The 9,986-nt window shown below is 44.6% G+C and overlaps 1 protein-coding gene across 1 annotated transcript in view; it reads left to right on the plus strand.

The window, feature by feature from the left end:
• The window catches only part of GLDN (gliomedin), a 50,884-nt gene that overhangs the window by 17,944 nt on the left and 22,954 nt on the right, over positions 1–9,986 (plus strand). Inside the window, exon 2 of the mRNA XM_012658046.1 lies at positions 8,412–8,463. Coding sequence (XP_012513500.1) covers positions 8,412–8,463 — 52 coding nt within the window. The remainder of the gene's footprint in view (positions 1–8,411; positions 8,464–9,986) is intronic.

Raw genomic sequence — 9,986 nt, forward strand, 5'->3', positions numbered from 1 at the left:
GACCGAGCCAGGGTGGGAAGGAGGGCTGCTGAAGGCTGCACTTAGTCTCCTGCAGTTCGGTTCAGCTCTGCAGACTCTGCTCAGCAGAACAAATCCCTCTGAGACAGGCCCTGCCCCTTAGAAGGCAGGCTGACCTTCACCCCCATCCTAATCCCTTAGCAAAGTGCGGAGATCTAGGGGAAATGTGGTTTTCCCCAAGGCATTGCATTTTCAGGGACGTCTTAGCCTCCTTTGTGTATCAGCACCCCAGTCTCTGCCTGGCTGACCCCCCTAACCAGCCCATCAGGTGCCTTCATCCAAGACAGTGGGAAAGGTGTGTGTATTATTGCCCCACAGACCAGCACATCAGTGGTTTCTGGTTTTGCCGTGATGTTGATATATACAGGAAGGGGATGGCCATCTGTCAGGGACCCTAACTAGATAACCCTAACAGGTCTAAGGTTCTGTTTTCTAGGGATTATTGGAGGGTCTGTAAACATAAAATTACCCTAAACAAGCAGGTACAAAGAGAAATAGGTAACCACGTGATAGAAAAGAATATCTTTGGTTGAAAAGCACGTTCCCCTCCCAGTTGAGCAAGTAATCAATACTGAAGCCTCTATTGAGTACCTACTATGTACTTGATGCCATTCTGGTGCTGGGAAAGACAATGGATGAGCGAATGGGGCAAACTGAAAAAAAGGGTGAAATAGTCCCTACCAGTAAGAGCCTGGGGAAGAAGCAGAGCAGCAGCGAGCACGTCAGCCAATGACTGGCCACGCGCAGATGCTGCCGGCTCAGAGCGGGGCAGTTGGTGGCAATTGGGCTCTATGGAGACGGCTGCACAGGGTTCATCTGGGCTCTGAGGATCTCGGGCAGGGTGGACTGACAGGAGCACTTGCCCCCCAGGGGGCTGATGTGAGATGGCAGAAGATAGCCGGACATGCTTGGGCTGACAAATGCCTGGTGACTGGCACAGCTATTTAAGCTAATTTGTCTATAGCTGATTGGTTTAATTTCATTGAATCATGCTGATAAGGATGAAAAGCTTACTTTATGTTTTGTTTATATTTAGGGATTGCGTTGGAGGGCGGGGAATCAGGAAGATAAGTTTTGGTTATGTGGCTATGGGTGGTTGGCTGTGGGTATCTAAATTGTGGCCTCCAGTTTTATTTATTTATGTTTAACAAAGTCAAAACCCACATTCCCATTGGGGTTTGCAGATTGCCCTCACCATGTCTTGGTCCCAGTGTGAATTCCTGCCTTTCCCAGGGATGAGTCCAGACTGTCTAACCCCAGCTTCAGACCCTCTGAGGGAGTCCTCCACTGTGTGTGGTCTAAGCCTCCGGTGACAAGCAGCTGGGCCACCACATTCACCCCAGCTCTCCAGTCCAAGGAATCTCAGTCAATGGCAGGCTGATCATCAGCTCCCTGGAGCTTTTCCTAACAGGATCATTTGCATGCACATAATAACAGCAATTTGCATGATTAAGGAGAGTCATAAAAAGTATTCAGTTGTCTAAAAGATATGGAATTTATGTGACAAAATAGGTCAGATCTGGAGGTGACTTAGAATTTAAACAGTGTTCCAGCTAGCAAATTGAAGCCCATGCTTGAGGAACTTCAGAGAAACCATGACAGGACCTATTGTTTCAGGAACTTGCACACCAGAGCAGGCTGGTGGGGATGGGCAGGTTTGCACCCGTACTTTTGCATGAATTAGTCCTGAGAGTTAAAGGTGAGAGGAAGGGAGTTCAAGAGGCAGCCAACCAACCACTGTGAGGTTTTGAGTTCCAATGAGCAGGGGCAACTCACTGCATTTAGTTCTGGTCATTCTAATAAGAAAGACATACTTTTGATTAACCCTTTCACCTAAGCACAGAAATGCACACATTTTCAATTACACATTTATTAGCAAAAATCTAATATACTGTTCATATGCAAAGCAAACGAAAGCAAAAATCCATGTTTCAAGTTGAATTCAGATGATTCCTTTTACAAAGGCTAAGCAGTATGAAAAAGTAGATGAGGGGGAGATAGCGTCGGCTCTGGAAGCCAGCTAGGCGAGCTGTTCCACTTGTTCTCCTCCCTCCTCCCCTCACTCCAGGCCCTCTGCGTGTTTCTCCCCACTCCCTACCCCCCATCCTCCCGTGGGAGCAGAGCTGGAAAGTCATCAGCCTAGTCCAACCCTCTCATTTTATAGATAAGTAACTAAGACGATCCCACCCATTTACCCCGAGCAGCTACATTTTTATTTGTTTTATATTTTGGGGTTTGGCAATTTATTTGGGAAAAAGAAGTCTTATGGCTAATGAACAATATGAAAATCACTGGACTAAACAGCTGTTCTAGTTCATTCTGTTTATTTGTCTAGAAACAACAGAGAACTGTCCAAGTTATTGCAAGTGCTGTAATTGTGAGGGTGTGACATTTGGGTTCACATAACGCTCATAAGCTCTTGATTCTCTCCGAATTACTAAAAACAGCAAAGTAAAAATCCTACATTATCATATCTTTTATAACTATATATAAACTAAGAAGTAAAAAAAAATCCCCCCTTTCTCCCCTAGTCTCAGTCTCCAGGGGTTAAAAAAAATCTAATTTAATGGTTTGGTTCCTGACCCTCCCAACTTTTCTCTGTGCTTATGCAGACGTATCTAGATATTGTTTTTCAATCAAAAAGTTGTATTACGTGGCTTGGGCTGCACCTTGCTTTGATCACTTGACAGCATGGAAAGGTTGTCTTTCCAGATAGTACATATGGATCTACCTCATTCTTTTTAATCTGTTTCACCTGTTGATGAACATCGAGGTTGTCTGTGTGATTTGCCCCACAAACAATGTTGCAATGAACATTCTTGTCCAGATATCCTTGTGTACTCTTCCTACAAGTGAGATTCCTAACTCGTAGCATTTTCTTTTTAATAGCTGCTGCCAAATTATGTCCCATCTGTATTTAGTTGGAATTAAAACCAGCTCAAGCCATCTGATGCCAGGTTAGCACGAAGTCTGTTATTTTTCTCCTAGGGCCCTTCCTTGGCAAAGATCCCCATGAATTCTACCAATCCAATAAGACCAGTTCTCTGCAAACAGAGAAAACTGGGAAGTCTGGTCAGGCCACCATCAGGACCCATTTTGGCTGTCTTTTCCTCTGTCACTACTGTATTAGTCCATTTTCTGTTATTTGTTCAGAATGCATGAAACTGCATAAGAAAAGGAATTTATTTCTTACAGTTATGGAGGCTAAGAGGTTCAAAGTCGAGGGGCTGCATCTGGTGAGAGCTTCTTGCTGGTGGGGACTCTCTGAAGAGTCCAGTTGTCACAGGGCATCACATGGCGAGGGGGCTGAGTGTGCTGGCTCAGGTCTCAGGTCTCTCTTCCTCTTCACACAAGGCCACCAGTCCCACTCCTGGGATAACACATTAATCTACAAATGACAGTCATTCTTAAAAGGCCCCACCTCTCAATACTGCCACGTTGGGCATTAAGTTTCAACATGAGCCTTGGAGGGGACCTTCAAATCATAGCCACTCCATATGTTGTCAGTGCTGAGAACAAGCCCCCACACAATGTGATTGTCCCTGACCATTGCCGCACTGGTCTTCTCACCTGGGAGATGAACATGATGGGCTCCAGTATTTCTTCCGGGCAGAGAGTTCTACCTCCTCAGTGATGCTTATGGCCTAGAGCGTACTATGCCTAAGCTCTCAGAGGTACCATTATGTATTTCGCATTCAGGGTGGCAGCCATTGTTCCCACAAAACATGTCCTCCATGCTAGCCCGGCTGGGTTGGGAGGGACTTCCCTCCACTACCATGGACCTTTTCATGTGCCTCCCCCACCTCTTCCCAGGACCACCAGATTATCGTTTCATAAACCATCTGCAATTCACTGTCACCTCTCTCAAGGAAAGTTCTCCCTTGGACACTGTTGATGTGCTTTCTGCTTGAACCACTTCTCTCTTGAAGAGAAGTTCTAGGCCTGGAACCAGGCACTGTTCTAGACACAGGGGGTCCTAGTCTGTTTTGTGCTGCTATAATAGAATACCACAGACTGGGTAATTTGAAATGAACAGAATTTATTTCTCACAGTTCCAGAAGCTGGGAAGTCTAAGATCAAGGAGCCAGAATCTAGTGGGGGCCTTCTTGCTACATCATCCCCTAGCAAAAGGCAAAAGGGCAAGAGGGAAGGAGAGATGGAACTCAAGCCCTGTTGTAATGAGCACTAAGCCATCCATGTGGGTGCAGCCCTCACGGCCTAAACACCTCCTATGAGCACCCCCCACCCCAGCACTGTGGCACTGGGGATTAAGTTTCCAACATGTGCTTTTGGGGAGAAATAGCATATGTTGGAAACAGACCAAACAAAGAGCAAGTTTTCCTGCTTTCAGAATGCTTCCATTCTTCGGGGAGTGGGGACAGGTAGTAAGTAAATACATATGTAAGTGAGATAACACTGGGTAATGATAAATGCTACAAAGACAAAAAGCCAGGCATGGTGATGGGGAGTGGCTGCTTGGGCTCCCTGCAGGTGGGAATCGGGGAAAGTGGCCCAAGACCCGAGCAGAGCCAACCAGGTAAAGATGTGGGGGCGTAGCAAAGACCGGTGATAGTGGCCAGAGTGATGGGAGCAGAGTGGCAGGAGACACCTCCGAGAGCAGGCCGGGGCCACATCAGGGATGGATCATGCCCAATCCCCCCAAGACTGTGACCTCTAAGGCCTCTTCCAGCTTCAACATTGTCAAATCCTGAACCAAGATTTAGGAGGTTTTTTATGGCAAATGTGAATCCTTAATTTGACAATCTAGATTTTGTGACTTTCAATCTTGAATTTTCTTATTTTCATCCAAATTCTTAATCATTACGATCAAGAAAAACATGGTTTCTGACTTTATGGCCACACTTTTTCATATCACGTGTCATCTCAATACAATCTTATATAGCCCGAATTTGTTAAAAGACTATTCTCGAGCAAAGATTAACATAATTTACTGGTAAATATCTAAATTAACGTTTAGCATATAAGTGAAACCAAAAGGTCAGGAAATGAAAACTCCTTCATAGTTTTTACAGAAGCTTCACCTGCCCCAGATCAGCGATGAGCATCCAAGAGAAAGGCTAATCTTCCCTATTGATGCTTCTGTTGTTTCAAACTACCCCTTCCGCGGTGATCCCCCAGGCAACAAATGAGGCCATTGTGAAGTCTTTTCTGGTCCTTTCAATGGGCAATTACATATTTTTTAAGACAATAAATTTTGTTCTGCAGTGTGGCTGATTACACTCATTTATGAAAATGACTAAAAAGAGCGAATCAAAATTTTTTATGTCTGGTTACGTTAAGATAATCATCAGAGCCACAATAGAAAGTGCAGTGAAGCCCGAATCAGGAAACCTGGAAGTCGAGCCCACCTCTTCCACCAGCACGCTGTGCGAGCACACGTGTGACCTTGAGTGAATGACGTCGGCTCTCCAAGCCTCCGCGTCCTTATCTGTGTAAGAGGGAGAGTAATGCTTCCTAGTGTGCTTCATCTCAGGGAGCTGTTGGAGCTGGAGAGGGGCCCCCGGGACGTTTCCAAGGCATTGGCAAGTTTGCAGTTCTTAAGCTGGAGTCGTATGTATGTGTTTGTCATATTATTTATCATTAAATTGCTCGTACACATTTTATATATTTATGATCTGTATATTTCATGATAAATTTCTAAAGCAGTTGATAAATACCTGTCGACATACTTGACAAAAAGTAAATATGGGGCGCGTTTTCCTCTGGATCTCCTAGCAAATGGAATACACCTAGAGAGAAGACAAAATCATTTTTCCCCTCAAAGCAAAACGTGCTTTTTAATAACAGTTTAAATGAAAGAGTAATCCGTGAAAATTCTGAATAAGAAAAAGAGCATATCATGCTTAGTACAGCTCCCTGCCACCCTGGCCCTCCACTCCCCCTCACTGGAGGTTTTTTAGATCTGTCTCCAGGAATATTCTAGAAAGACAAGACAAAGAGAATTTTAAAAGCAGCAAAAGAGAAGCATACAGAAGCCTGTGTGCATGTACCACAGTTTTACATGAACAAAAGTATGTTATACCTGCTGCTCTGTATTTTGCATCTTTTCATTTATCTTAGAGAATTTTCAGTACCAGCCTATGTATTTAACACGATCAGATTTGGGTTTTGTGATGCTCATTGGAAGCTGCGTGGAGAATGGGAAGGGGAGTACAGGGAGTGTGGGCGAACCAGGTGTCAGGCTAACACCACGTTGCAGCGACCACCCACCACCAGTGGTGATCTGGGGAGAATATGCAGCATCCACGTGGCATGAGAATCACTACCACCTAGGGGCTGTTTCCAGTGCCAGGCACTGAGCTGGCTCAATCCTCAAGGCAGGTGCTTACATTATTTACATTGTCAGAGGAAGAGACTAAGTGTCAAGAGGTTAAGTACCTCGTCCATGCTCACCCAGTCAGTAAGTGCTCGCTCCTAACCACCAAACTCGCCTCCCCTTTTTATTCACGCCTGCAGACTCAGCCCTTCAGACACCCAGATGCTGGGCAGGGGTGGGTGTGGGGAGCCTGGCTCAGTACAGTGGTGAAAATTGGATCTGGCAAGTCCCTTGTCACCCTCTATCAGGATTCGATAGAAATCAAGGAGAGTCTGTTGATGATGTTGATAGGTAAGCCATCCATATCAAATATCCTTAGCTCTTGTTAGGGTTTCTTTTCAGTTTCAAGTTAACTATAGTCATGCATCACTTAACAACTGGGATACTTTCTGAGAAATGTGTCGTTAGGCAATTTTGTCATCGCACAAACATCATGGAGTGCACTCACACAAACCTAGATGGTGTAGCCTACGACACACCTGGGCTACGTGGTACAGCCTATTGTTCCTGGGCTACAAACCTGGACAGCATGCTACTCTACCGAACAGGGTAGGCAGTTGTAACGAGATGGTATTTGTGTATCCAAACAAATCTCAGCATAGAAAAGGTACGGTAGGCCGGGCGCGGTGGCTCACGCCTGTAATCCTAGCTCTCTGGGAGGCCGAGGCGGGCGGATTGTTTGAGCTCAGGAGGTCGAAACCAGCCTGAGCAAGAGCGAGATCCCATCTCTACTAAAATTAGAAAGAAATTAATTGGACAACTAAAAATATATAGAAAAAATTAGCTGGGCATGGTGGCGCATGCCTGTAGTCCCAGCTACTCGGGAGGCTGAGGCAGAAGGATCGCTTGAGCCCAGGAGTTTGAGGTTGCTGTGAGCTAGGATGACGCCACGGCACTCACTCTAGCCAGGGCAACAGAGTGAGACTCTGTCTCAAAAAAAAAAAAAAAAAAAGAAAAGGTACAGTAAAAATATGGTATGAAATATAAAAAATGGTACACCTGTATAGGGTGCTCACCGTGGATGGGGCTTGCAGGACTGGAAGTTGCTCTGGGTGAGTCAGTGAGGGAGTGGTGAGTGGATGTGAAGGCCTAGAACATTATTGTACATTACTATAGACTTTATAAGCACTGTACACTTAGCTCCATGAAATTTATAAGAAATATTTTTCTTTCTTCAATAATAAATTAACCTTAGCTTACTGTAGCATTTTTACTTTGTAAACTTTAACATTTTTTAAATGTTTTGACTTGTAATAGCATTAGCTTAAAGCAAACACATTGTATAGCTGTACAAAATATTTTCTTTACATTCTTATTTTTTAAGCTTTTTCTGTTTTTTAGATTTTTTTTACTTTTTAAACATTTTTTATAAAAACTAAGACACAAACACAAACATTAGCCTACAAACATTAAGGTCAGGGTCATCAATATCACTGCCTTCCACCGCCACATCTTGTCCCCCTGGAAGGTCTTCAGGGACAATAGCATGCATGGAGCTGTCATCTGCTAGGATAACAATGCCTTCTTCTGGAATGTCTCCTGAAGGACCTGCCTAACGCTGATTTACAATTAACCCTTTATAACTAGAAGGCATATACCCTAACAATTAAAAAGTATAGTGAAATCAAGGTATCAGCTGGAAAAACTTAAAACATTTAAAAAAGTATAGTATAGTAAATACATGAAGTAGTAACAGTCATTTATTACCGTTATCAAATGTGTACTTTATGTAATAATATGTGCTATGCTGTTTATGATTGGCGGTGCAGTAGGTTTGTTTACACCAGCGTCACTACAAACACGCGAGTAAAACGCTGTGCTATGATGTGCAATTTTTCAGTTCCGTTATAATCTTACGGAACTACCATCACCTATGCAGTCGGTTGTTGACTGAAACGTCGTTATGTGGCACATGACTGTATTTTCGCTGGACTTCTGCATGTTCTCCTAAAGTTACGTAGTGAATTTTTATGATCGTTTTCTGCTTGTCTGAATAAAGGGCAAGTCCAGGGCTTGCTGCCTGCTGTGTGTTCCTAATCGCCCTGTCTCCCCGCAGGTCCGAGTGATGGTGGACCTGTGCAACAGCACCAAGGGCATCTGCCTGACAGGTAGGCTGGCCGCCGCTGGCCGAGAGCCGTGCACAGGGACCCCGTGTGCTAGCCAAAGGGCCAGTGGCAGAATGAATACTTACAAACACTTTATGTTCTAAAAATACGTGTTGATTTATTTTTACCAGATGTTTTGAATAAGCTAAAGACCCATTATAATTATGAAAAATAATATTTTCAGTATTGCCATAGAAATCTAGCCATGGAAAATAACTAGGACGTGGGTAATTAGAAACGTGTGGTCCCTTGAACCAGGGCCATGGATGGTTTACTTATTCCCAGTAGTAAAAAGGGAAAAGAAAGAAGGGAAGAGACTGCTAAGTAGTAGAGTTCTTTATCAGAGAAGTAGAGTTCTCTTAGCGGAAGTAATTTCCTTACATTGTACATACAGCAGGAACAGGAAGCTAAGTAGTCAGGGAGGTACTTTTTATGAAGAGTCCTCCACGTGATGTGGACCGAGTGTCAGAGGGCCGGGACGTTGGTGTCACCCTGCCCCCTCCACTTGACAGATCAGGAACACACAGAAAGCAGGAAGGGAACTGACCGGGATGCACAACCAGCCTTAGGACAAGGAATAGCTGCTGGATGGGGAAGGGAAGCGTGGAGGGGTGTGGTTTGGAGATGATTATTCAACCTGAGTCTGACAGAGTCCGGCACCTCACCTGAGGGAAGGGCCGTCTCCCTCCCACCTTCAGAAGTGGGAGAACGAGGAAAAACAGACCCCAGAGCAGCCACCCATCATTGCCCCCCCGCAAGCCAAGGAAGGCTCTGGCCGGGCCGAGGATGAGTCTACAGAGCCTGATTTCAGACACTGCATTTCCTGCCTCGCCAAAGGAGGTATAGCATTCCAAGGAAACGGGAAAATTACTCTCACACTAAAACAGCGCAGTTGCCCCTTCATATCCACGGGGGATTGGTGCCAGGACCCCTGAAGATACCAAAAGCCACGGGTGCTCAAGTCCCTTATATAACATGGTGTAGTATTTACATATAACCTAAGTACCATATCCCCGTATACTTTAAATCATCTCTAGACTACTTGTAAGACCTAATACCATGTAAACGCTACGTAAGTAGTATTGTTTACGTGGCATTTAAGCTTGTCAGAATAATACATTATTGTATTATTGTTTTATTATTGTATTATTATTTTTCACTGGATTTTTTTTTCAAATATTTTTGACCCACCCTTGGTTGAATCCATGGATGTGGACGCTAAGGATGTGGAGGGCTGATTGTACTCTTATAAGACATCCAATGAACAAATGGTCTACAGCCATACCACCCTGAACGTGCCTGGTCTCGTCCAATGTACAAACGAGGAGACCATGGCACAGAGAGGTTAAATGAACTGTTAAATAAATAAATACTAAGAGCTAAGCTTCAAACTCTTATAGTCTGTCTCCAGACTACAATGGTTCCAACCACTGTACAACACCACCTCTCATCACTCAGGGTACACATAAGACTCCCTGAAGCAGACAGTGGGGGCCAGAGCGGCACTGATGTGGGGTGGAAGGCAC

Source organism: Propithecus coquereli, unplaced genomic scaffold (genome assembly GCF_000956105.1).
Source record: "Propithecus coquereli isolate 6110/MARCELLA unplaced genomic scaffold, Pcoq_1.0 Scaffold57, whole genome shotgun sequence".
NCBI lineage: Eukaryota > Metazoa > Chordata > Mammalia > Primates > Indriidae > Propithecus > Propithecus coquereli.